This window comes from Thunnus albacares, chromosome 3 (assembly GCF_914725855.1).
Source record: "Thunnus albacares chromosome 3, fThuAlb1.1, whole genome shotgun sequence".
Lineage (NCBI taxonomy): Eukaryota > Metazoa > Chordata > Actinopteri > Scombriformes > Scombridae > Thunnus > Thunnus albacares.
Window position 1 is genome coordinate 29,217,039 of NC_058108.1, and position 27,851 is coordinate 29,244,889.

The 27,851-nt window shown below is 38.2% G+C and overlaps 3 protein-coding genes across 4 annotated transcripts; 2 read left to right on the forward strand and 1 right to left on the reverse strand.

Moving 5' to 3' along the window:
• Nucleotides 1–1,050: 1,050 nt before the first annotated feature.
• LOC122979804 (RNA exonuclease 5-like) lies at nt 1,051–11,105 on the reverse strand. Of its 2 annotated transcripts, none has more exons than XM_044347552.1 (19): nt 10,994–11,105; nt 9,329–9,598; nt 9,109–9,235; nt 8,870–8,990; nt 6,917–7,024; nt 6,726–6,814; nt 6,504–6,619; nt 6,250–6,388; nt 5,862–5,956; nt 5,663–5,765; nt 5,475–5,566; nt 5,024–5,132; nt 3,910–4,026; nt 3,685–3,822; nt 3,299–3,391; nt 2,807–3,185; nt 2,531–2,730; nt 1,929–2,038; nt 1,051–1,762 (listed from the first exon to the last, which is right to left on the reverse strand). In XM_044347552.1, exons 2-19 carry the CDS (start codon nt 9,577–9,579, stop codon nt 1,708–1,710), a joined length of 2,442 nt encoding a protein of 813 aa, XP_044203487.1. In that variant the 5' UTR covers nt 9,580–9,598; nt 10,994–11,105; the 3' UTR covers nt 1,051–1,707. The 2 variants fall into 2 exon arrangements, with proteins under 2 accessions (XP_044203487.1, XP_044203488.1); XM_044347553.1 differs by having other exon boundaries at nt 9,329–9,595; nt 10,994–11,099.
• Nucleotides 11,106–11,571: 466 nt separating this feature from the next.
• eri2 (ERI1 exoribonuclease family member 2) lies at nt 11,572–16,782 on the forward strand. Its single transcript, XM_044347558.1, has 9 exons — nt 11,572–11,798; nt 12,131–12,195; nt 12,349–12,429; nt 12,905–13,032; nt 13,148–13,310; nt 13,673–13,773; nt 14,138–14,219; nt 14,341–14,429; nt 14,801–16,782. The coding sequence occupies exons 1-9, from the start codon at nt 11,776–11,778 to the stop codon at nt 16,289–16,291; spliced, it is 2,223 nt and encodes a 740-aa protein (XP_044203493.1). The 5' UTR covers nt 11,572–11,775; the 3' UTR covers nt 16,292–16,782.
• A 1,321-nt stretch (nt 16,783–18,103) lies between these two features.
• thumpd1 (THUMP domain containing 1) lies at nt 18,104–21,614 on the forward strand. Its single transcript, XM_044347560.1, has 5 exons — nt 18,104–18,635; nt 19,751–19,928; nt 20,028–20,113; nt 20,502–20,664; nt 20,763–21,614. The coding sequence occupies exons 1-5, from the start codon at nt 18,432–18,434 to the stop codon at nt 21,110–21,112; spliced, it is 981 nt and encodes a 326-aa protein (XP_044203495.1). The 5' UTR covers nt 18,104–18,431; the 3' UTR covers nt 21,113–21,614.
• The last annotated feature ends 6,237 nt before the right edge of the window (nt 21,615–27,851 follow it).

Here is a 27,851-nt window from a genome sequence, read left to right on the forward strand (position 1 = left end):
CAAACTGACCACAGTTGAAGTGAAAATGTCTTCACAAGTTAGTAATTGGGCTCTTAACCAGTCACACTTAAAGGACAGCTTCACAATTTTTATAGTAGGGTGCCCGTATGAGCATTAAGAACATTTTACGTTTTACTTGCAGTAATCATTCCTCCTGTTCAAACTGACCAGTAGAAGATCACCTCCAAACATTCTTACAATATAAGTAATGGTTGACAAAATCCACAGTGAATATCATTTTAGTCCTGCTCAGCTGCAATGGAAGGATTGTAACCAAATGAGAGACTTTGGCACTAAAAAAGACGGTGACATTGAAAGATATTGACTTGATTTCAGTAATTTGGACAACTGAAGCCTCATTATCTTCAAATAAATGTTTAAATACATTTTTGCACCAAAGGAGGACTGTGGATTTTGGCCCCACATCACTTACATTGTAAGTGCATTATGAAGGGATCATCTAATGGTCAGTATGAACAGGAGGAATGATTACAGTAAGAAAAACGTGCCAGTTAATTTGGGTGCCTAACCATTATTTTAAGACTGAATTGAAAAATAGTGAGCTTTCATATACAGACTGAAATATTTAAAATACACTTGCTTTTTTATATGGCCTAACTTACAGTTCTTCATAAGGTTCTGGTAAAGACACAAGATGATGTTGATCATAAAACATTTGATTTCCCTTGTTGTGTAAAACAAATTGAGCTCTGGGAACCATTTTTGACTTAAGTATTGTTTTTTTAATGTGTAACTATACTTGAAGTAAAATGTAATTAACTACTTATATTCAAGTGAAATATTGCTAAAATTAGGGAACACTGGTACTACCACAGTACAACAAAGTTGCTCTGTAAAACACTTTTCATTGATCCTTAAGCGTCACATATTCTTATCAATGTCAAGAGTTTGAAAGGTTATAAAGAAAAATCAAAGGCTACTATTCACTTCAGTTTCCGGCTTTGGCTTCTAAATTTCGATACAAATTTAAAACCATGACGATGAGGAGCTGGACTGTGGTGCTGAAAGTCAATAATGAAAAGACAACAGTCAAGACATTAAAACAATTTAATGTTTCAGTATCAAAATGCATAGATCAGGTTGGTAAATCCTGCTCATAGTTAAAACTCTTCAGCTCAAGTTTAAAGTGACATTTCACTTAATTACATTAATATTATTATACAATCAGCTAACATGATGTATTATCCTGTCTGTCTTGGGTTCATTGTGACTTCATGAAACTGCTGTCTGATTGTCTTCCAGTAAAACAAACTAATGCAAGACAAACAAACTGGAAATACTTGGAAGTACTATACTTCAGTACGTGCTGAGTTTTGTGCTTCCATGATTGCACTTTTCATGATTTTGTCCGATAATAATCACATATGCGGGGGATTTATAGTTCAGAGAAAAAGAAAATATTGTACCAAAGGCAAATGTTAGTTTTTACTGCAGCTCTGATTGTTTCCAGGAAACAACAAATTATTTTTAACAGCATTTGACTTGAACTTGCGTATATCAGACGGATTGTGTTTCAGTGAAAACAGAAGTCTGAGGTGTTTATTTTATACTTCATTGATGGATTTTATATCTTAATTGTTTTATTTGTATCTTCATTTATATTTATTTGATCTTTATTGCTTTCACTTGGTCCAGGTGGCACGCAGGATCAGGCATCAGTTGACTGTCAGCGTAGATTTACACTCCTCAAGATTCCTGCTTGACCTCCATAAGACACAAACCAGGAAGGTGTCCATGAGCGCTGAGGAAGAGGAGATGGAAGAAAAAATATTTTCAAATATTTTTTTTGTAATCAATTAATTATTGTATAAATAAAGACAAATGCAAAAATAAAATAAAAACAAATCTGAAAAATGAGAGATAATGATGATAATAATTTCTTTAACATAAGAGTCAAGACACCTCACCTGGTACGTCCGAGCAGCACAACCACAGACAAAGTGCATTCTGGGAGAGATCTGAAGAGCTTCCCCAGGCGCCTGTCCAACTTCTTCATCATAAGCTCCGTTTCCTGGTCCTACACGTAAAACAAGCTGTCATCACATATGTGCTATATATCATAAACTGTACACCTCAGAAAAATCTAATCACAGAAGTACTAAATCACTTCCTCATATGTACTTTATTACAATATTTTTGGCAATGTACTTGTACTCTAACATACACCAACTTTGACAAAAATCACAATAATTACACGTCCAACACTTCTCCAAGGACAGAGAAATGTCAAAGTCTACACAAAGCATTATTACATTGCTTGTAATCGCTTAGTTTTCATCATGAAAGCAAGTCATGACAAATAAAGCGAGCCTACATTTCAAAAGCTCCGTTTCCTCTGTGAGAAGAAAAAATCTGAGAATTGATCCTGACAGCTGAAAGCCAGAACAATGGGACTATGTTCAAGGATCTTCTGCTGCCATCTTGTGGTTTTCACACACAACTTTTAAAGCACTTACAAAAAAGAAAATAATAGTTTAATAATAACTAATAATTATTGTAGTTTGCTTACCTGCGAGCTGGTGTGCATGTGGGTCCTCTCCTCGTCCTCTGCTGCGACCCCATTAGCTCCCACTGAAGTCACAGGAGTTGTCATGGCAACCCATGAAGGCAAGTGAGGTGGAGTCAGGGATGGACAGATGAGGTAGTGCTCCTTCCAAAGGTCCTCAGAGGAGCTGAGAGCCGCGTGTTTCCCCTCTGAACTATCAAACTCTGTCAACCACACACACTCAGGTCAGAAAAGAACACATACAACAAGAGATAATTCATATTGTAGCTGTTTACTCACTGATGCGTGCATGTCTTGCGTGTTTTCCAGGTTTGGCAGGCAGGAAGATTCTCTCCACTGTACCAAACTGGCCAAATGTTTCTCTGAGTTTCTCCTCAGACAGTTTAGACTTTGTGGTAGGAAACTGCTTTGCTGCAGTTGACTCAGTCTCAGAATAGTGACCGTTTATTTTAGCAGGAGGCGTCTTGTTCGCTGTTTGAACATGAGTGACACCTGAACATTTAGTGTGCCCGTTAACTTTTGCAGAAATGTGCATGTTCTCAGCCATACTGGAGTTTAATTTAACAGCATAGAGGTGACTGGTGTTGAGAGCGTCACCCCTCAAAGCATCAAGAGTCAGATCCAGGTCCAGCGTCGACTCATAAACAGGCCTCTGCACCTAGAAAATGCACACATGCGATCAAATACAGTATACTGGAGGTACAGAAGTCTCCAAATGTTTAACTGTAATGTAAAAGGGAAGAAACAGAAAGAAAAAGGGAAGAGAGTTACCTTGATGGACTGTCCCTGCACGTTAAGTCCATTCAAAGTTTTTAAAGCCAGCAGAGCTCCTTCCAGCTGCTCGAACTCGACTTCTGCATGGACCTGGACAACAAACGTTGTCAGAAAGGACAGATGAGATTAATAAAGCACATACAGAGGAAGAAGAACAAACAGTTTAACAGGAACCGGAGCAGAGGACACAATTATATTTATATAAACAGATAACAGAAACGATATTTTCTACCACAATAGAAAAAGACAATTAGAATAATTTACAGATCAGATTAAACATTTCATCACTTTTCCTTTTATATAAATGAACAGAAGCAGTAATTATCACCAAATAGCAGTTTATTAAATGTAAAATGGAGGACTGTACTGCAGGTGAGACGTACCCTGACAGCTGTGTTCAGCATTTTGATTTTCTGAACCGATCCACAGCAACGAAACAGCCGCCTCACATCTCTCTCAGAGAAGCCAGCGGGGAGCGGCCCCGCAAACACTACACACATATCTCGAAGTTTTGCACGCACCTGCAGGATTAACAAACACGGTAAATAGTTTGTAAAAATGACAGTCAGACACTGAAAAATGACACATGATCTGAATGAATGCCTCACCCTCTGGTACTGCTGCTCCTGATGAGGGAAGAAACTCTGAAGTTGTTTTGAAAAAGAAGAGAACTGGAGCACAGAGAAGAACGGACACTTGGTCTGTCTCCTGAAAGCAGCCACTACCTGAAGGAAAAATGATGAAGTATGAATAAGTAGAGAAGAAGAAGAGTTTCGCACAGAATGTTGATGGAAAAGAAGAGAGGAACAAGACACAAGCCAGTGGAAGAAGAAGCAGAAAAACAGAGCAAATATGCAGAAAGGTGCAGCCTGTCACTTCTGATTTGCTGCTGGCACATGATACAGTCACCTATAATATGATTAGCTGGAACAATTAACCGATTAATTGACCAAAAAATGAATTAATCTGCAACTAATCTGCAAAAAATTAATCTGCAACTATTTTGATAATTGATCCATCATTTAAGTCGTCTTTCAAGCAGAAATGCTGAATGTTCTTTGGTTTCAGCCTCTCAAATGTTTTTGTATTTTTCTTCATATTTGACAAAAAAATATATTTAACATTAATATCTTAAGGTTTTGGACAAATAAATCTGGCAAAACAAGCATCACTGTGGGCTTTGAGAAATTATGAATGCCATTTCTTCCTTATTTTTTGGCGTCCAATGACTGAATAATTGGCAGATTAATCAATAATGAAAACAATCATTGGTCCCGGTCTAAAATATTATCAATAAGTAGCAACTTAATTAATCTGTCTTTGCTTTGTTGCTTTAAAGATTTTCCATCAAAACCAGGTACTTGGAGACAAAGGTCTTAATACCTAACAAACAGGTAAACTGCCAAACCTTTATGAGCACCTGCTGTATGTGCACCAGAAATGAAAATAGATCAATACTACTTTGTGTAGGAAACCAGTCAATCAATCAAACTTTATTTGTATAGCACCTTTCGTACAGGTTAATGCAATCGAAAGTGCTTTACAGATGACTGACAAGCCAATAATGAGACAGAACAAATGTAAATAGTAAAAACGATTTGAGACTAATGCACACAAGAAATAAAAGAAAAACAAGCTAATTTTGGGTTTCAAGCAAGACGGTCCCATCACATCAGTTGCACTGGAATCAAAACCACCTTAGACACGATCTGAAAGTCTCACCTCTTTGTCAGAATTGTGCCACTGCTGATTGGACAGAGGCAGGGCGACGTCAGAACGTTTTCCTAAAAAGGCCACTGACCTGCCAAGTGTCTGCAATATGTCAGCAAACCTGCACAAGAAAGATCATTTTTATTATTTGATGAGGTTTTATGAAGAAGACAACAAGTGGAGTATATGTTTTCCCCTAAATCTATCACATAGCTACTTCACAAGGGTTCTAGTTGACAACTAAATCACATCAAACTAGGAATAAAAGAAACAGACTGAGTTATAAAAATCTGTAGACTGACTCACTACGTCCACTCTGAGCCAGTTAGATCTGAAAATGCTGTTTACAAAAAGAAAACAATGTGCGTCCACAGTGTTTTCAGGTTGTTAAGTTTCCTGTGTCTGTAGTAAGATGTAAACAATACAGATAAGTCTAAACAGTATGTAATATGTTACCTGGTACCTGTTACTTGGTGTGGGTGCAGCAGGTGTACAGTCAGCGGACTCCTCTACTATTGTGTATCCCCACAGCTCCTCCAGATGAAGCTCTACAACCTGACAGCAAGCATACACATGAAAATGTTATATCAACTGTGTGTGTGTGTGTGTATGTGTGTGTGTGTGTGTGTGTGTGTGTTCGTAATGTGTTACCTGAAGAGGTCCTGTTTTAATAAAGTACTGAGCCAGCTCCAGGGCTGCCAGAGCATCCTCAATAGGATTGTGACCCTTCTTCTCTTCAGTTTGTATTTGCCTCCTGGGAGATGAGCGGAAATTTAAATTGTTAGCCACGGTGGGCGAGAGACACAGAGAGGTAGAAAGAGAGAGAGCTTGATAGAAAGGGAGAATTTACTTCAGCACTGTCTCAGCCAGGACCTTGAGCTTAAACCTCTGTCCAAACTCTCTCCTGTACAGCAGCGAAGTGTCAATTACATGCTGGTGGATCAGCTGCAGGGAAGACGACACACAGTACAGGTCAAAATGTGTTTTTAATGAAAAAAAAAACATGCATCTGTGCTTGATGTCCCTCTAGAGTAAAAATAACTTGGTTTAGTACACCTCAGTATTTTAGAAAAGCAGCATATTTAGAAAATGTAAAACTAGAAGACAAATCAGAGAGACAAAGAGAGAAATGGAAAGACTTGTGCTTACTAAACAAACTTCACTTTCTACTAAACAAGCTTCACCTGATCATTTCGTAGCTGTTACGAGCTGAAACCAAAATGTCAGTAGTCACTCACTTTCAGAGCCATGAGGTCGTTGTTGATGGAGTGGCCCACCAGGACTGCGTCCCGCGGCAACAGCATCCTGAGCTTCGCCTGAACGTCCCGGAGGGTGGTCGTGATTGGCCGCAACATCGCTGCAGTGATACCAGAGAACCTATCAGGAGGCAGCCGATGACATAGGCGACAGAAATGCGTTGTAGCATTTTAACACAGTGATGTTGTTTATCAATAATATGAAAGCATGTGTGTATGAGTGTGTGTGTGTGTACTTGGTGAGGTAGTTGAGGATTTTGTTCTCAGGTTTCACCAGATCGTCCAGCACACACTTGCCGTCGCTGTCCACCAGAGAAACCCGGGCCAGCTCATATCCCTTTTCTGTTAGACACTGGAAACACAACACTAAAGGGTCAATGACATGTATCTACAATATATCAAGTAAAGTGCACAGAGTGTAAATGTCAAACATGGCAAAAGGATGAAACGCATCTCACCATTTCACAGTCGAGTCCGTACAAAGGGCTGCTGTCAGTGACAAAATCATCACTATCTGTGCAAATAAATTCCTCAAAGCCCGGCATTCCTGAGTCAAAGGAAACAAAAGAAGGAGGAGGTGAGGAGGGGACGACGGAGAGAGGCAGCAAGACAGAGGAAGAGAGAAAGAGAGAAAGAGAGAGAGACTCACCTTTAACAGGGTAGTGCTTCTTGATCATCTCCTCCTGGGTGAAAACATACGCTGTCAGTCCTCTCCTCTCTGTCCCAAACTTGATGATTACAGGGTGATTCTTCAGTCCTGCAGCAGAGCACAATAACACACACAGTGAACAACGAGAGAGAGACGCACAATATTATTGACAAAAATGCCTCAATATGTGAGTGAGTGAATATTAGAGAAGATTACTTTGACCCAATAAGCAGAGAGAAGCATTAATTGTTCATTTCTACCATCTGCAACAGTTTCATGAATACAGAAAATTTGAACACTCAATTGTAACACTGCCTTTCAAAATCTGGAAGAAGAAAAGTCATTTAGGCTACATCGAGGGTTTTCAAAGTCTGACACTGTGGTAATAACTGGTGATAATCCTTCACTGGTTTTCAAATGGCAAATATAATATAACTCTGACCATTAGTAATGTCATAAAAATACTGATAGATAGCTCATATTAACAGATTTTGTCCCTCTTTTTATTATTCTTTGTTCCTTGTCTTACTTTGATTCGGAGGATAATCATTCACTTAGGGCCATTTGCTCCTCCAAGGAGCACAGGCCATTGACAAATGACCTCCATTTCACTCGATTACTAGCGATTCCCTCTAGATCTCCCCAGTTGAGCCCACTTCTAGTTATTTCCGCCTGGGCATCTCTCCTCGAGCTATTCCTGGGTCGACCTCTTTTTCTTGTTCCCTGTGGGTTCCATGTCAAGGCTTGTCGGCTGATGTTTGTGGCAGGTTTTCTGAGGGTATGCCCAATCCGACTCCGCTTTCTCCCCAGAATCTGTAAGGTAATGGGATCCTGGCCTGCTCTCCTCCACAGATCCACATTTCTTACTTTGTCTCTCCACCAGATTTTGAATATACTTCTTAGGCAGGTGTTAATGAACGTCTGTAGTCTGTTTGTTGTTTGCTTGGTTGTCCTCCATGTTTCCGATCCATACAGCAACACCTGCTTGGTGTTGTTAAAGATTTCCAGTTTGGTGTTTGTTGAGATGTTTTTTGAGCTCCAGATCTTTCTGAGCATGTTAAACACCATCCTTGCCTTGATGTCCACAACACTCCACCTCTTCCAGGCTATTGTTGTTCATGAGGATGGGGTTGCTGGATTTGGAATGGATCTTCATGATCTGTGTCTTAGCTGTATTGGGTGTCAGTCATAATCATGTACAACGGTAAATGGATGCATTGATACAGCACCTTTCTAGTCTTCCGAACACTCAAACCCCAAATTTGGGGTTCGGTATCTTGCCCGAGGACACTTCGACATGCAGAGCCAGGGATCGAATTGCTGATCTTCCGATTAGTGGACGACCTGCTCTGCCTCTGAGCCACAGCCGCTACAGTGTTAACCCATATAATGCTTTGGGGAGTGTAGACAGGGAACATGTGAACAGGAAGTATAACGTTGCCATGGATTCAGTGAGTTGTGGACACTATGGGCTACAACTTGAGCCTATATTTGTTTGTTTGAGGTTCATCCTATGTTTGATTTATTATAATCTTTCAGTGTTCTTTTGCTCTGTCAGGCACTTAGTATAATATTTAAAAGTGCTATGCAAACAAAATTATTATAATTACTACATTTTGGCACCATTAAAAGTATGTTGAATTAGGTATTATAAGTTCCTGTACCATAAATGTACAGACAACTATAACTGGATGACTTTGATACTGAAGAAAACTTCTCAGACAAGTTCTATAGTTATAGCAAGTGTCTTTTTTCTATCATTTCTAAGCGGCTTTATAGATGTTTATCAGCGATGCACATATATGTGCAGCATATCTGTGAGTTCAGACTCTGGGCTACGTCACGATTTTATCACGATTTCCAAGACAAGTACTGGTCTCATGTTATACTGAAAATGTAGGCATTTACTGTATTTTCCAGCACATTCCACATATGCACATACACAATTCTCACCTTTATGCAAGGCGCTCTTTTCCTTGTCTGTTTGGGAAACAGATGACCAGTCAAATTTAGGAAGTTCACTCCTGAAGATTCCAGACGCAAGGTTGTTAGATGATGGAGTGAAGGTGACCCTCTAATACAGTCAGATAAAAAACAAGGACAAGTATTAAACCAAAACACTGACAGTTTGAGTAGAACTTGTCCCAATAAATAATCTATCACTATGGTTTACATCCCCTCTGGTTACTTACAGTGGTGTAGTTGGTCCTGAGGTGTCGCAGGCTGAGGTAGTGTTTGTAGAAGTGACTCTGGGTGAGACCTTCTACCAGCACAACATTCACACCTTTGACCTTCCTCTGGTGGTGAAGACGACACCAACTACAAGGCAAAATACTTACATTAGATATTTTAGACACATGTTTGGGTGCAGGGACACAGTATTAGTACATTACAGATAATTACAGTCATTACCTGGGCTGTTTGATGCCACCTGTTTTCCCCAGAGCGGCATAATGCAGCAGCTCTGTCAGCTCATTCAGTGTAATTGCTTGCTGGAGGCTTTCAGGCAGCACAGAGATCCTCGGTGAGCAGGAGGTACGTCCACACTCCACTGCTTCATCATTCTCCTGCCCACTTTTTAATCTCTTGGCCGTCTCATGTGCCGTGGGGGAGATGTTCTTTCTTTTCTTTCTGCTGCACGATGTTGATGATGAAGACTCCATGTTCAAGCAGATGTTTCTACTGGGAGATATAAAAAGATATTTGAGATGGTATTGTGTCCTGGCAGCTGTCAAATGTGAGCTGTATCATTTGAACACATCTAGAGTTATACACGCTCCTCTTTTTATTTACATTGTTTTAGGCGCTTATGAATGTAAATGTGTTTTGGTAACTTGGGCTCGGTATCAATTAGAGCTGCAACGATTGGTTGCTTAATCAGTTACTTGATTAGTCAATGACAGAAACTTAATTGTCAACTATTTTCATTGTGTTGTGTTGTTTAATTATACTTTGACTGTTGAAATTATTTTCTTTTTTTTTTTTTTACTATATTTTAAAGTGTGGTAACTTTGTGCTAAGACAAAATAAACAGAGAATATGCTAGAAAATCAGTTTTGTCAGTGGGTATTTTCAATATAGGCTACATTTCCCCCATAACCTGATGCATCACTATTACAGGAAATATCTTAAAACCCTTAATCACAGTTTAAATATTTCTAACTACATCATAGACATCTGAGTCAGAAAAGAGAGAAAGGCTTCTGTAGATAAACATATTCCTCAATGTCAAGTATTGTAAGTATTGTTCTGGTATTGGTACCAAAACTCAGATGTTATATTGGCACTATTGATTGATCATATCCAGACATACAGGCAACTTTTGACTGATTCATATTCTGAACACTAGAACAGAGGAAGTACTAGGCGACTGTACAAGATGTTGGAAGCTAAAGCTGCAAGATTAGTTGATAAACTTTAAAAATGATTGGCAACTACTCTGATAATTGCTATATTATTTTTTCCAAGCAAAAATGCCAAACTTTACCACATGTACAGATGTCACTTGTGAAGATTTACTGCTTTTCTTTCTCTCATGTGATGGTAAATTGAATTTCTTTGAATTCTGAAGAGTTAGTGGACAAAACAAACAATTTAATGACATCACCTTCAGCTATAAGTAACTTGTGATGGACATTTTTTCACTCTTTTCAGACAATTTGATCATTAGTTGCAGACCTATTGTAAACCCAAAAGGATTTTAGAATAACATCCTGGTGATTTGATTTAACACTTAAACACACAGCTATTATGGGTATAAGAAGCAAGTTGACATGATCTTGTCTTGTGCTGTATCCTAATATGGGACATGTGACTGTTAGAAGCATATATAGTGACTGTTTCATGATAAGCTTGGTTGATTTATGCTGCAGGTGTCAAGCAACAGAAGAAAGCTTTAGGCTTTACCTGTAGCCTTTTATTTGAGGGGTTTCTGCGTGTGTCATTAATAAGATACACAGAAGACACTACAGCAACGATGTAGCTACAACTCTTTAGACTTTATACATATAATTTACAAGTATTTATGCGTTTCTTATATATATGAGGACATAAGCGAATAATAAAAAATATATATACCAAAAGCTGTTGGTCCAGGGACTTCCAAATTCATGTCTTTCCACCACCAGACTAAAAACACATGGCCAAAACACAGCCGCTGCTACACGTTACAACTGCAACTAAACGACGTTTTTTTTCTTTCCACCCGCATTCTGCGAAGACCCGCCCTACTCTTCTTCTGATTGGCTGAGGCTCTGATATTATTACCTTCTTGCTTAAAACTAACCAATCTAACCAACGAAGGCAACGAGTACTAGCCAATCAGAGGCAGAGTAGGGCGGGTCTTCGCAGAATGCGGGTGTGGAAAAAAATAAGGCGACTAAAAAGTACTGGCGCTGCTTCCGGTTTCGTACCTTTAAAATAATTGTCAGGTCTTTCAGTCGGTTCATGCTGTGCAGTTAAAATTGCGATATTCGACGGTATTTCGTCTGAAAACAATCACACTATCCAGATCAAACTGACTCCATGTCGGTATGTAGCCTTATTTTTTCATACGCGGCGTTAAGACCAGAACTTCATGGTTTTATTTTGATATCGCACGGCAAAACCGGAAAAGCAGTTCGTTCTTTTTCGATAAACTTCGTACGCTTTACACGATCGACTAACTTTCTGCAGTTGATTTCGCTGACTTGCAGTCATAACCAATCGAGACTAGAATAATGGATGCGCATTTAAAAAAAGCAGCGCGATTATTACTGCGTTTTTAAATCAATATACAAGCAGGACCCGCTAATAGTTTCACTTTTTTTCTGTAAAGATTGCAACAAAAATCCTCGGTGCTCTGAATTTAAGGAACACTTATGGCTACAAAAAAACTGGCCAAGTAAGTAACATAAACTATCCGTTACTAGCCTGTTGGCTGAACAGCTAACACAAATAAACTGGAAAGACGAAGAAACGTTTTGGTTAGCCTTGGATATTTAAATAACTAGTTTAAACATTTGTGTTAGGTTCAGCGTTTGAATATCGTTTTAAAACTTGAGCTATTTGTGTTTAAATTGGCCAACAATGCTTGTTCTCCTAAGCATTTTATTCAATAAGATGTAGTAGTGCTGTATTTTACTAATTTACAGCTAAGCTCTTGCAAAACATCACGAATTTAGTTGGTTTTAGATTTACTGTACATGATAAAGACTCTTCAATCTCTCTGCACAGAGAGCTCGGACTGTTGAGGCAGCGCAGTCAGTCCTCCACAGGACTAAAGAAACCAGTGGTGTCAAGTAAGTTTGAAATTGATTGATTTAATTTGATAATGTGTGTACAGAAAGAGCATGTTTAGGCCTACACTAGATCTCACTGGCATTACATCTTCACATTGGATTATTTGTGACATTATATAATACTGTTTGTTTGTTTGTTTGTTTGTTTTTCAGATCAAATATTTTCCTACCTGATTGTGATTGATTTTGAGTCCACTTGCTGGAGAGAGAAAAACAACTACAGCCAAGAAATTAGTAAGTTCCTGAGGAATGACTTTGAAACGATATAACTCAAGACACCATTTTTTTTAAGAAAAAAATGTCCAAATTCTCTAATTCTAGCTTCTAAAATGTGAATCATTTCTGATTTATTTAGTCTTCTATGACAGTAAACTAAATATCTTTGGGTTGTGAACTGTTGTGGACTGACACCAAAGCTATTATGTGTAAAACTACTTGGCAATAAACCTGATTCTGATTCTAACTGTGAACAAAACAAGACATTTGAGGACGTCATCTTGGGCTTTGGGAAACAGTGATCAGCATTTTTCATCATTTCTGACATTTTATGGGCCAAACAACCAATTTAAAAAATAATAATAAATTAAATAATCAACAATTTAATCTATGATTAAACTAATGGTTAGTTACAGCCCTAATTTAATTTGAGGACCACTCCTCCTCACCAAATCTTACACCTGTCCTTCTCTACTTTCCTCCTTTTGTGCAGTTGAGTTTCCTGCTGTTCTGTTGAACACGTCCACAGGGGAGGTCGAGTCTGAGTTTCACACATATGTTCAACCTCAAGAGCGCCCCGTTCTGTCCGAGTTCTGCACTGAGCTGACAGGGATTACGCAGGTGTCTGTACAAAGGAATAAACACACAATTACAAAGATACCAATGTACCTCCTGGTGCTTTTTACTGTTGATTGTTTTACAATACATCTGACAGCTTTATTTCCCTGTCTTACAGATGCAAGTTGAGGCAGGGATCCCCCTCCAGATCTGTCTTTCTCGCTTCAGCCGCTGGCTGCAAAACCTGCAGCTTCAGATGGGTGTGGTCTTCCCCAACAGACAACAGAGATGTTCTGCACCTTCACCCTCTCAAAAACTGTGTACCTTCCTCACATGGTCAGGTAAAAGTCATTTGTATGTGTTTACGACTCTCCAAGGTCAGAGTTAGCATATATTGTTGGTGATAAACCCCAGTAAGCCTCATCGCAATCAATCACTGCCTCAATTAAGGAGTTTCTTTGCTGTTTTGGAGGCAAGATGACACTTAAAATCAACAAAAAAATACACTTTTATCTTCAAACATTACAAATTTTGTACAAAAACACTGAATAATTTTTGGATCTGTAAATACAAATATGTAATGGTAGGGCAACATCAACAAGACAACATATTTGAGTTTTTACAATTTTGAGATATTAAATGGACAAATTAAGTTGAAACACATTGTTCATTTTAATGTGCCTCCATCTACGTTGCGTATCAGACTGGGATCTTGGAGTTTGTTTGCAGTACGAGTGTAAACGTAAGCAGATCCATAAACCTGATGTTCTCAACAGCTGGATAGACCTGAGGAGCACATACAGGGTAAGTGGATGCTCAGTCATTTTGTCTTTCAACCTCTGCTCTCTTTAATGCTTCCCCCCTTATTTTTATGGCTGTTTCTAACAGTTTATTTTGTAACTGATTAATTTATCAATTACTTACTAGTATTAATAGTTTAGTTTGTTCATCAGTTCTTCCTGCAGCACCAGTTCTGCTAACCAAAAGCTGCCCACTAGGTGGCTCGTGTTCCACTTTCAAACATAGTAGATACTTATCTTTCGTTACCACAGCCAAAAGTCATGCGCTCAGATTTCTTATTTTTCTGACCAACAGCCACTGATTACATTTTCTGTCCTTGTTCAAATCAAGATTTCTCATGTTGTGATAAAACCTTTTTTCTCTACAGCTGTTTTACAACAGAAAACCAAAAGGCCTGAATGGGGCACTACAAGATCTTGGGATACAGTTTTCTGGGAGAGAACATTCTGGTACAAAAAAAGCTAAAGTTTTGCTTTTGCTTTGTTCCTGATAATTCTATATATAAAATACCCACAACTTAATTCCCTTTTTTCTGTTTTCATGTGTTTCTTGTTGTCCATCTTTCCTCAGGTGTGGATGATGCCAGAAATACAGCTCAGCTGGCAGCACGGATGATGAGGGATGGGTGTGTGATGAAGATCACGAGGAGCCTGGACAGGGTGAGTGGCCGTCCAACGACGCATCCTGACTCCTAAATCCCCGGTTCCCCTTCAGCCTCCCCAAGCAAAACCTGTTATGGATGATGACTGATGATGGATGAAGCTTATTTGCTTCAGAAAGTCTCAAGATGTAGAATTTTTAAATGTGCTGTAAAGTTTTCTTATATAAATAAACAAATATATAACTGGGTTGTTTATCTTCCTGCTTTTTATCTGCTCCAGGTTTTAGACTTTTGTACTTGATGCAGTGTAAAATGTGAAATAAATCTTTCTTGAGACTTAATTTGACAATACAGTTTCAAGAAAAAGCAGCTACAGGTGATATTTTGTGCGTTACTGATTATATCCCTCATGTTGTCTTCTTCTCATAGACCCCATCAACGGTCAAACCCATGTTTGGAAACTCAACCTGTCCCGCTCACAAGACAGAAAAACCCAACACGGATAAAGAGGAAAACACGAGTACCACAAATAAACCCTCATCATCCAAGATTCCTGTCAAAGCCGGTCAGATAAAATTATGTACAAAGAGCAATACTAGAGTTTTAAACACAGAGGAGAACTCAAGGTCAGTTCAAGAATCTGTTCAAAGCCTGGTCTCACCAAAGACGCTGCTGAATGGTACGACGACACCACTATGGGGACGCAGCAGCAGCATCAGCAGCATCAGTAGGAGGTCAGTTACAGCAGAGGTTGTCACTAATATTTCCTCTTCAGTTATGAGCATCTGTCCTTCACCACACAACAACAACAACAACAACAACAACAGGCTTCTTATGTGTTCTACTACTATTGGCGGCCTCTCCCACCCGCCTCAGCAAAACCAGACCTCAAGAACAGCGGGACTTGTGAAGGACGAGGAAGGCGCAGAACTTATAGTGGAAACCGAGGACAGGTGTGGTTCATATGACGATGTGGTGTTGGTGGGTGACGATGCCAGCATCGAAACGGATAGAGAATTAGAGTACGTATCAGATGTTGACGGCAGGTGTTATGTGTCGGAAGAGCCTGATAATTCACATTCACCAGCGGGTCAGGTCACATTAAGGGAAACTAAAACTCAAAGGATGGAGACCAGTGAGTCATCCACAATGTCTGACACTACAAAAAGGGTAAGATCCCACATTAACGTCTCTGGTCAGTTTAATAAGATGACTCATTCAAGGATCTCGGAGCCGGAAGTTTACTTTGCTGTGCCTAAAACTGTTACTTGGAGCTCCAAATCCAATCAGCAAAAATCAAGAGTGAAAACCCCTCTGCTGCGCCAAGAGAAGCCACATGTGTCACATGAAAACTCTAAAATAAACACACCCTCTATGTTCAGGCTGAAGCCCTTTGCCCCAGAGAAAACTTCCACCCCTAATACCTCATTTGTCAGACCCAGAGCAACCATCACACAACACACAAAGACTCCAAAGTCGTCCTTCAGCATCTACACTGACTCAGCAAAACAGGCTCCCTCCTCACGTGGTTCTCTTAATTTCTCCAAGAATGTTCTCTCCTCTTTGTCAACCAACACGCTCTCCTCATCTACCAATCGATCCTCCATCCCTGTGACAGTGAGAGGAGGAGGAGGGGGGAAGATCACCTCCCCCCTGTGCGCGTGCGGCCGCCGTGCAAAGCGGCAGGTGGTGTCCAACGGTGGTCCGAACCAGGGCAGAGGGTTTTATTGCTGTGCGGTCCGCCGGTCGGGCAGCGGCAGGATCCAGAAGGGATGCGAGTTCTTTAAGTGGGAGTCGGCACTGATGAAGAGCAGTTCAGTGGCTTCTCCTGCTGTCAGGTCCTCTGTCTCACTCTGTCACATCAACTCAACTCTCAGCTGCCGTCCACCTCAGGGGTCATCACTAAGAAAGAGCTATTAAGAGCTGTAAGCCGTATCTGCTCCGTTCTACCTCAGTCACATAAACTTTGAGACACCTTACATGCAAACTGTGGTCAGTTCTCACAAAGACGTTTCCTGCATTAATGTATTTTATGCAGGAAAAAAGAAAAAACTCTGAACAGATTTTATTGGAGATGAGGAGGTTTTTTTTTCTGCTGCTACTGTTTGCCTGTTTTTCTTTTGACACGTAAACACCTAATTAATTGATTTTATTTTGAAAAATGAATGTTGAATCTTCAAGTTAAAATGTCATAAAGCCAATTGTTTGCTTTTATTTATTGCAAATGAAATACTTGATAATGAATTCAGTAATAATAATTGTTGTCATTAATTATTTAATTTTTGAAAAAAATGGCCAATATATTCATCAAGAATGAATACTAATAATTATGCAAAAATGAGCTGTGTGCTGTACAGTAAATATACTATTTTGGAAATGAGATTTGGAGAGCAAATAAAATGTTTCAAGTCCCCCTCCTCTCAAAAATGTGTTTTGATTATTTTTACTTAATGTGGATGAGTTTCACTGTGCAGAGTTTGACAATTAAAGGCTCTTTTCACCTTCATCTGCTGAAGGAGAAAAGCTCCTCTTTACTCACCTTAAATATGAGTTTACATACAAGTGTGATTTTTTTGACATCACAACTAGTTTGGAAGCCAATCCAGTTCAGTGACGTAGGACTTAAATGTTTGAAATCTATGAATATTTGTATATTCAGAGATACTGAGTTATGGGGAAGAAGATGTAATTTTAGGAATTTTTAACTGCTTTAAACTTTTTGGAGGAAAACGAATATGAGACATTTTCGAAGCAGAATATTTTTATATGTCTGAAAACATGTCTGAGTGGATCTTTATAAATAAACTGATTTTTACTCATAATTTACTTTGTGTTTTCAATGTTTTCATTTTGTTCTTGGTTTGAGCATTGACTCCATTTAAAGTTTACGACATAGACAGTCAGTTATCTATGTCAGTAATATTTGTTTTTAAAAGTACAAATATTTAGACCTTAAGGTACAATTTCTAGTAGGAACATTGATTATGCATTCCTCAAGAAATAACAGCAAAGCTAAAGTAACTATACAAAAGATTTTTAAAAATAAGTACATACGTGTATATAAATATTTAAAAAAAACATATACTAAATATCTTTACACTCCAGGAGTCAATATATTGAATTTCAATTAGATTTCAATACATAGCTACGGAAGACGAAAACAGCCATGCTTGCAATTTTTTTTTTTTAATGCCGTTATCTCGAGATTATGAGTTAATTATTCCTTTTTCTCAAGAAAATGAGAGAGAGAGGGAATAAGAACCCAACATGTGACAGATTTGAACCCATGTCCTTAAGAGCCCCCTAAAGGCTTCTTGTGCCTGATCTGAATATTTGAGCTATCCATGTGAGGGAGAGGTGGAGAGAGGAGAAGACAGGAATCAACAAATGAGAATGAGCTCCACCCGTGATAAATCTCGTGATAAATGATCTTGTTATCTCAATAAATCGGCCTTTTGTTTTTTCGAGATAACAAGATAAGTTAACTTGTGATCTTGAGATAACAGCATTAAAAAAATAATTGTAAGCATGACCTTTCTCGGCTTCCGTACATACCCATCATACCATAAATCATTTATATATTGAGAACCTATAACAATAATAATAATAATAATAATAATAATAATGATAATAATAAATGATAATCCATTCAACAAAATCATTAAATAATAAGACTTGGTCAAAAAAATAGTCAATAGTTGTGTTTCGCGACGCTGTCACTGTTTTGTCCCTCCTCACACGCCGTACAGGACAACCAAAAAACGTGCTACCTTGACTGGTTGTGACTGAATGAGGTGTCGTTTCATTCAACAGATACAGTTTGAAGTTGAACGCATGTTTCGACGGACAGGTTGTATGTTTTTGTGAACTCCTCAGACGTTTTATACTGCAGTCGCTGTAGCTTTAAAGTGTCGGAAAGCTTCTGTTTGCCCCAAACTGTTGAGCTAACGGCTAATAACGCCGAGGGGGAGGAACCAAAACAAGACGGTAGCCTGCTGCTAGTGAGCTCAAATACGAGTTTTTAGGTTGTATAATTGTCTTTAGAAACATATTTGATAATATGTCAGCCGTGCAAAACGATTCGAGGAAACGGAACAAGAAGCGGTATGCCGGCCACCACAACAAGCGGTGGAAGGGCTCCCGGGAGCTGGAGGTGGGAATGCAGGGGATCCTCATCACATGCAACATGAACGAGAGGAAATGCACCGCGGAGGCCTTCAATCTGCTCAATGAATACGCAGACAAGCTCTATGGGCCCGAGAAGGTGAGTACTTGAAACATTTTAGGATCAGAGGTCATATGAGATCTGCAAATAGGTTCGCAAACCGCAGACTAGGCCTTGATTATGTTGCTCTAGTTTCCAAGTTTCTGTGCAGGTTGAACAAGTGAACTGCACCTTGTGACTGCAGCAGAAAGTGAAACCTGAGTTAGTTATTCTTATTTTGCCAGTTTATGTTTTTAATTGCACATTTGTTTTGTGCATTGAGTGGAGGCAGCCACAGTTTTATTGTACGGTGTTGAATGGACATGACTTTACACTTCAAACTTTATACTGTAGTGTAAAGTAAACTTAAAGCAGCTTTCTTTCTCAATAGCTGCTACCTTTCTGATAGTCTTGAGCCAGGAATTATGAATTAACTGAAAAACGTGAAAGTCTGAGACAGTGCTGAAACAAACAGTTGAGTAGCCAGTTAGTTCACAAGAGAGCTGCAACAACTACTCGATTAATGGAGTAGTTGATTGACAGAAAATTAGTCAGCAACTATTTTCATTATCAATTAGTCGGTTTGAGTCGTTGTTCAAGAAAAAAATGATGAAATTCTCTGATTCCAGCTTCGTAAATGTGAATATTTTCTAGTTTCTTTAGTCTTCCATAACAGCAAACTGAATATCTTTGAGTTGTAAAGTTTGGTCACAGTGTTTTAGGTTGCACCTCAAGCTTTGAGAAACAGTGATCAACAATTTTTTTTTACTATTTTCTAGAATTTTATAGACCAAACAGCTAATAAATTAATAATTAGCTAAATAAAAATAACAGACAGATTAATTGATAATGAAGATAATCGTTAGATGTAGCTCTAATTCATAATTTGCCAAGTATGAAGCAAAGACGTTAAATGTCCATATTTCCTTATTCTGTCTGTTTTATATCATCGGTTAAATAAAGATGAAATAAAACTACATTTAAGACATTTGTGAATTGATTCAGTTTGAGTTCAGGACTGTCGATTGTTGATGTGTCACCTCAGATTCTGAAAAACTGTTTGGGGCTTTTTTCTGTATTTTCTGGCACTTCATGGATTTAATGATTAATTTAAAAATCCACATTAATTAAAGACCTAGTTTTGTCTTTATACATTGTCATTCTTATGTTCACAGTTGCAAGACAATGACGGGAGCAGTAGTGACGAAGAGGAGGCTGAAGAAGAAGATGTTGATGTAGCACTGAAGAAGGAAGTGGCGCAGCTGCAAGCGTCAGGAGTTAAACAAGAGCGACGCTTCCAGGCTCTGGACAGTGGGGCAAACAATGTCATCTTCATCAAAACTCAAAATCTGGGTACGCATTTTACTCTAAGAATAGTCAGTGAGTTTTACTTTTTGCTTTTTTTGTTATTATTGTGGCTAAAATTTGGGGGGGGGGGTTTCCTTCTCTTAGAATCTGACAAGCTGGTTCATCACATCCTGTCCGATCTCCACACCACCAAGAAGAAGAAGTCCCGAGTGATCCTTCGGATGCTGCCGGTGAGAAACTAAAATCCTTACTGTGTTTAATCTGGTAGAAGTGATTTGACAGATGCAGTGTAGAAAGAATCTGACACAAGATGTCGAGGGACATTGGAGCAGAATAGCTTTCATGGATGAAACTTGATAAGCTTGTATGCATGTTACAAATTAAGAGTTGTTTTAAAATGAACTCATTATTAGACATTTATAAATGTGTTGGACATGTGGTGAACGTATCCAAATCATAACCGTTAAACAAACATTTAGCACCACATCATTGTGTTAACGAGGTTGTTCTCAGAACAGTTTTACTTCATTTAGAAGCAGATCTGATCCATTTCATTACAATTTAAATAAATATTAAAAGTATAAGAACTAAAATAATCGATATTTTTTTCTCATTCAGGTAACTGGAACATGCAAGGCCTTCCAGGAAGACATGGTGAAGTACCTGACCACGTTCCTGGAGCCTTGGTTCAAAACCCCAAACTGTGGCACCTACCAGATTGCTTTCAAGGCCCGAAACAGCAGCCACAACAAGAGAGACGAAATCATCAAATCTATCGCAGGTAGTCTCGGACCCAGTTTATATTTAGGTCTTTCACGGTTGATGGAAATGCTACAGAAGGAGAACTGACTTTTCCTTTTCGTCTTTGTCTTTTTGCAGGTCTCGTCGGGAAGCTGAACCCTAAAAACAAAGTGGATTTGACCAACCCAGAACTCACCATCATTGTGGAGGTCATCAAGGCTGTGTGTTGCATCAGTGTGGTAAAAGACTATACACTGTATAGAAAGTACAATGTTCAGGAAGTGGTGAAAGAGGACATTCCCAAGCCTGATGTGACCACACCAAAAACCAGCGTGACCACAACTGAGCAGAAAGAGAAAACGGATGCAGCGGAGGCAAACCAAGAGGAGAAGACAGCAGAAGAAGAGAAGACAGCAGAAGAAGAGAAGGACAAAAATGCGCCGCAGGACAACAAGGAGGTTGATAAGGGCGAAGGTGAGGGGGAATAAGAGGTCACATTTAGAAAAAACACATCGTCAGTTGGACTTAGATTAAAACATTTTTAAGACATGATCTTAAGTTGCTTTATATTGTTGTGCTTTTGTTTTAAACAGAAGGTTCAAAGCAAAGATGATTTTTTTTTTTTCACAACTTGGCAAAATAATGAAGTTGGTAAGAGTCAGACAAGAATCTAATATAATTTAATGTATTTTTTTATATTCATAAAGAAATCTGATACATTGGTACCATCTTCATAGAGGTGTCCATTTCAAATAGCAGTGATTTTTGAATGAACTGTACATGTCACCATTCCTCATCATATTTTGCCAACAGTTTTTTAAAATGCAAAATTAAATTTTTAAATTCAGTGTCTTTTTTTTTTTTTTTTGGACATGTTAAATCAAAGTTTTGTTCAGGTTAAGTGGTACGCCACATTTAGTAACTGTCTGTTTTTGTAATTGTTATTTCTTAAAGCAGTCCCTGAATTAAAGATACCTGTGTGTTTGACTATTTTTGCTACATATCCTTCACTCGTTTCATGGCACATTATGCTTCAGTGATGGGAACAATGGGAGGCAAATATAAGAGGAGAAGAGTCCAAACTCCATTAATGAAGTAAAATATGCACATATTATGTCTTTTTTTTACATTTGTAGGGGTTCTGCATTTCACATCATGCAGTGAAATGTCTTGTTTGACAGTGTTTTTACCTCCCACCACCATACATGAATTGGCAGTTCTTTTCTTCGCCACAAGATGGGGTTTATCCCTCATTTTGTAGAGGCATGTATGAGTTTTTTGTTCACTAATTGTTAATTTATCACTGAATCTTTGATAAAAGTAATATCCATTGTCTTAGTTAAAAATTACCATTTATTTTATAAATGTTTTAAAGATGTTTGTGATTAAAAAAACAGTAAGATTTCATATCATTAGCAATTTCATACATGATGTATCCTACAACAATATAATATCATGTAGTGATTTTTAATGTATTTCTTAGCATAACAGAAAAAAGCTCTATTGGTCTTCATTTAGTTTATTTTTATTTTATAGTTGTAATCTCTCAATGTTTCATGTTGTGTAAACTTACATTGTTAATCAAATTTTTGTGAACTCGAGAACATAACTGGACAGTTTCCTTCTTAGACAGAAATTAAAAAAACAAAGCAATGTGAAGTAGAAATGACCAAATATGAGAGATGCATTTTTTGTTTATTAAGTATATGTACATCTTGCATGAGATTTATATCAGTTCAGTTTACAGGTTTAAACCAGAGTATGTGGTCATATTTCTGTAGAATTGTTGTGTGTGTTTCCTGTGAATCCACTGTGCGTTTTATCCAAATGTCTCTGGAGTTTGATGGGTTTCTATTGAGGAGATTACCAGGAGAACATGCCTTTATAGATTTTGAGGTAGACACATCAAAACTGAATGTTTAAATGAAGGAAAATCTGTTTTCTCTAAAGTAAAATCGGTAAAGTATAACCAGAGTCTCAGACACAGTGACGGCATACTGTGTAAGCACTACAAAACAGAATCTATACAGTTCTTTATCTCTCTGTCACGTATACACACAACACACACATACACATTAACTGAATTGTGAATTCCTCTCTGCTCATTACACGTGGGCTGAACTGTTGCTGTGACCCGCCAGTCGTTATCTCCACCATATTCAGCTAAAACTCACAAATTGCGTCGCCACCGGCTCTCAGGTGCCCCAATCAGTGTGACCCGCTGACAAGCTTATAGCTCCGACACAAGGGGGAAGGATTGAATGTTTTCAGCATGCCAGTGTGTTATTAGTACAATGCCAACAATGCCAATTAGACTGTGACTAGCCTACATAATGGCTAATGTAAAGTGATGCCTCATAATGATATCACACAGTGGCAGCATCTTAATGATGTCTCTGCTGTCAGGTGAGATTCTTACATTTAAATAGTCGATGTAATCAAAACATAATTTCCTACTGATACATAGGAAATTTTTAAGATGACTGTTTTTTTTTAAATAATTTACTGCACAGGAAGGTTACTGAAATTTGCTGTTCATTTTATAAAAAGCATTTTTGGGAAGCTTTAAACATGTATCCAGGAACATCATAATACAAATGAAGAGAATATTTACAGTAGCAACCATTTGGTGTTGTCTAAATTTTAAAAAATGCTTCTGATGTTTTAATTACCCCCAAGGCCATTTCTAATTAAAACTCTGTGGGCTCTAAAGCTTGCTGCTTTCCAGCCAAATAGGCATACGAGCACGTACACACTGTTCTGCAACACAGGATTGTACGCTTATTCAGGTTTAAATGTCACAGGCCTGTGAAACAATTGCATCCACAGGCGCATGTGCACACAGTCCCCGGGGTCAGGATTAGCATCCATTGGTGTGGCTCCATATCTGACCTTTATGAGTGGCTAAGTAGTGCTCTCCAGGGTCTCATTTGTCTCACTTTACCCGAACAATGGCCTCAACCCCCTCACAACTGTAGCCTGCTCTCTCGGTGCAGAATGTACATGGCGAGGCTTGAATTGTTGAGCTTCGGAGCTTTTCAAGGACTCCAGGTCTACTTTCGCTTACATGTATGTAGTTAAAATTACCATCAAAAACCCCTGAAAATGCTTTATAACACCACACTTTCATGACTAAATAAGCAACAATGAAAGCTAAAGTTTGAAAAAAAACATCCTTAGTTATTATTTATTAATCAGAAATTAAGAGTTTTTACCCAACAATTCTGTTAATCTGTTTCATCAGGACTGTGTGGGTGTGGTTTGCCGAAATCTGAAGCACACAACCCCACAACTGTCATCACATTTAGCTTCAAATGTTGCTTAATTATGATTGGTGCATAAAGGTATATGTCCAACAGAGGCCTGCCCACTGCAAACCAGTGAGAAGAGCACAAAAAATAGAGGAATCTGATATATTAAATAACCAAAACTGTTCCATCTTTGGTGGAAATTCTTGTGTATTGAAGGATCCAGTCTCTCTAAGTAAGGAGCTGATTGTGCTCATTGATCTGTTTTCAGGGCCTTTAATTGCTTATTAGCTAGGCAGCTTGTCTCTTTGCATCCCAATATGTTTCCTTACCTTGCCTTAAAATCCCACTTATAAAGCTTGTAATTTTAGTTGTCTGCAGAAGTGTCAAGTAGTAATGAAAACTGGCACACATTGTTTTTAAGGACATCATGAAGAGAGAACAGATGGACACAGGGAATGCAGAATAAAATGATGCATTTCATTATAACATGAGGAATACTAAATAAGCCAACACTAAACTTTATCAAAACAAGACAGGTAACAAATAGTGCTTATTTAGTATTTGTCATGTCATAATGAAATGCATCATTTTATTCTGCATCCCCTGTGTCCATCTGTTCTCTCTTCATGCTGTCCTTAAAAACAATGTGTGCTGTTTTTGTTTCTACTTGACACTCCTGCAGACAACTAAAATTACAGAGAGAACAGATGGACACAGGGAATGCAGAATAAAATGATGCATTTCATTATTACATGACAAATACTAAATAAGCCAACAATAAGCTATATCAAAACAAGACAGGATGCAGAGGAAAATGGGTAAGACGGTGCATGTTTGAATACTAGTGTGGGAGTTAACAGGATATGCAGTAGTCGCCTAGAAAAATGTACGTGTGGGATATGGAGACGAAAGCATGAGGGTGCTCTATCCATAATCCTGCATGACTACATCTACATCCTTCACGCTTACCTTACCCAACCCACTTCAATAAAATGAAAAAAAACAATAAGTGCGGTGGCCCTGAGAGGTCAACACACTGCAAGTTAAAAAAACTAATTCAAATAGACAAAGCACAAGCAAATGAAGAAAACATCTTCACAAATTTGACAACACATGCTCTGCAAAGAGGGAAAACAACCAAATACAGAAGAGCGTTGCAAATAGAGAAAACACAACCAAATACAGAAAACACAACCAAATACAGAAAACACAACCAAACACAGAAAACACAACCAAACACAGAAAACACAACCAAATACAGAAAAGTACTGCAAATACAGAAAACACAAATACAGAAAACACAAACAAGTACGGAAAACACAACCAAATACAGATAATACACCAAATACAGAAAACACAACCAAATACAAAAACACAACCAAATATAGAAAACACAACCAAATACAGATAATACACCAAATACAGAAAACACAACCAAATACAAAAACACAACCAAATATAGAAAACACAACCAAATACAGATAATACACCAAATACAGAAAACACAACCAAATACAAAAACACAACCAAATATAGAAAACACAACCAAATACAGATAATACACCAAATACAGAAAACACAACCAAATACAAAAACACAACCAAATATAGAAAACACAACCAAATACAGACAACACAATTAAATACAGAAGAGTATTGTAATTACAGAAAACACAACAGAATACAGAAAACACAACCAAGTACAGATAACACAACCAAGAACAGAAAACACAACCAAATACAGAAAACAACCAAGAACAGAAAACACAACCAAATACAGAAAACACAACCAAGTACAGATAACACAACCAAGAACAGATAACACAACCAAGAACAGAAAACACAACCAAATACAGAAAACAACCAAGAACAGAAAACACAACCAAGAACAGAAAACACAACCAAATATAGATAATACACCAAATATAGCAAACACTACCAAATATAGAAAACACAACCAAATATAGAAAACACAACCGAATATAGAAAACACTAACAAATACAGTTTTACTTGAGAAAAGGATCTGAGTACTATTTCCACTACTAGAAGACCAACCACACAATACAGCTGCATTAGGGAAAGCCACGATTTCAAGTACATAAACATTGACAAACTATTTGCTTGACAACAAATTATGGCCTCAAGAATGACCATTGCGTTGCCCCCACACGTCTGACAACTGCAACAAAAAGCGATTATGAGCTTTGCCAAACGGGTATTTACTGTGCTTGCAGAGCTGTTGTGTAATAAGGCTTTTCTGTTATTTTGTCCGTCCCCTCCAGGCAGGTGTCAGTTTGTAGCTTTCCAGATGCTGTTTCTTTTGTCACACACATGCCTAGTCAATAGATGCACACACCAGTAGTTCGTTTATTTATTTATTTTTATCCATTGTTACAATGATGGGAATATGTTTTGGAGAACATCTATTTCTATGAGAAATTCTGTGCATGTGTGTGTGTGTGTGTGTGTGTGTGTGTTTGTGTGTGTGTGTGTGTGTGTGTGTGTGTGGAAGCTGGCTATGTGAATGGGATTCAATAATGAGAAATGCTTATCAACCCTCTACAGCCTGTCAGCTCGTTGCTATTAGCCGTTACCCCAACAATCCTACAGGTAGGCCAAGAGTGCTCATATTGATCCCAAACATTCCTATTTGTCCCCGCAGAAAGGGGGCAATCAGCAGACGGATTTAGTTGATTAGGATTATGGGAAGTAATTTGTGGAGGAAATAAGTGGGCATTTTTAAGTGGGGGCTATTAATGTTGTGAAATTAGTTTTCTTAATACCTGGGATGAAGTTGCTGTTTGAATGTAAATGACTGTTTATGTAATTTGACAGGAGAGGAAGAGAAACAAGCAGAAGGGAGGTCTTGGTTTTTGTAGGAATCGTGGGATGGAGAGAGGAGAAAACACGAGTGAACAACAAATTCAGGAACAGTTATTCTCTTCCACACAGAATCACATTTATTCACTCATTCTCATCAGTGGTATAATCCTTGGTGAGGGTGCTTTCCATATCACTGGGTGGCTTTGGCTGCAGAGAGACACATTTTAGCATAATGTTAACAATAACCTTGACAATTAGGTAGACAGGAGAGGGGACTTGGGGGCAGAGAGGCAGGAGGGCAGCGTGCAGAGTAAAGATGTGAATAGAAACCTGGAGAAAAATAGAGGAACAAGAGACTAAGGATGGGAGACAAAACTGGGATATCAGCTGTGTTTGATAACTTCTCTTTCTTTTTTCCTTCCAATGATGCTAAGTGGTTAAAGTCATGTGTAGAGTTTGATATTTGAAAGCTGTTTTCACATTCATCTGCCGTAAGCAGAAAGTTTCTCTGTGCTCATTGAAAATCCAATTTTAAGGGGTCGGCCAATCCTGGTCCAATATTCCCCTCACGCAAGTGTGATGTAGAAACTTGAAGCCTTCAGTGCACATACACTGAGAATGGACTTATCAATGAAGTAGGAGACATCCTCTGAAGTAGTTAAACTTTTGAAATATATTTGCATATTCATAGACTCTGGAATTTTTAATGAGGGAGAAAGAGTAAGATTTTAACATGGTAATTATACTCTTTTTGTGGAAAAAAACAAAACAAATCAGACACGCAATATTGTTCCAAGCAGAGTATTTTTATAAGTGTTAATATGTCTGAAGAGATAAAAAGAACTAGACCAAAGCCCAATTTCACCAGTGAGACTGCTGCTAACCTACCATACTACCATAGATGTATGAACACATAAAGATATTTGTAATAAAATGGCACCAATACTCCTAACACGTAATTGGAATTGTAATTGTTATAAAAATCACATTTCTAAAGGCAACATTTTTCTAAACCCATCTATACCTAAATTAGTTTGAAGTAAATTTGAAGTAAGCTGCCCTACAAAGCAAAAACCCAATAACTAGCTTAGTTATATAACTTTTGAGTTAATGTTAAGACCAGAATCTGACTTTTGTTTTACCATATAAAAAA

Bases quoted from the DNA above. Each gene is read 5' to 3' on its own strand.
- LOC122979804 (XM_044347552.1), bottom strand. From the start codon at position 9,579: ATGGAGTCTTCATCATCAACATCGTGCAGCAGAAAGAAAAGAAAGAAC. The intron at 6,815-6,916 runs GTGAGTCTCTCT...CCTTTGACTCAG, and splicing joins GAAGCACTACCCTGTTAAAG to GAATGCCGGGCTTTGAGGAA. The intron at 2,039-2,530 runs GTAAGCAAACTA...TTTTACGTGTAG, and splicing joins ACATGCACACCAGCTCGCAG to GACCAGGAAACGGAGCTTAT.
- eri2 (XM_044347558.1), top strand. From the start codon at position 11,776: ATGGCTACAAAAAAACTGGCCAA. The intron at 13,311-13,672 runs GTAAAAGTCATT...GTTGCGTATCAG, and splicing joins TACCTTCCTCACATGGTCAG to ACTGGGATCTTGGAGTTTGT. The intron at 14,220-14,340 runs GTACAAAAAAAG...ATCTTTCCTCAG, and splicing joins TTCTGGGAGAGAACATTCTG to GTGTGGATGATGCCAGAAAT.
- thumpd1 (XM_044347560.1), top strand. From the start codon at position 18,432: ATGTCAGCCGTGCAAAACGATTCGAGGAAACGGAACAAGAAGCGGTAT. The intron at 18,636-19,750 runs GTGAGTACTTGA...TTATGTTCACAG, and splicing joins AGCTCTATGGGCCCGAGAAG to TTGCAAGACAATGACGGGAG. The intron at 20,114-20,501 runs GTGAGAAACTAA...TTTCTCATTCAG, and splicing joins TGATCCTTCGGATGCTGCCG to GTAACTGGAACATGCAAGGC.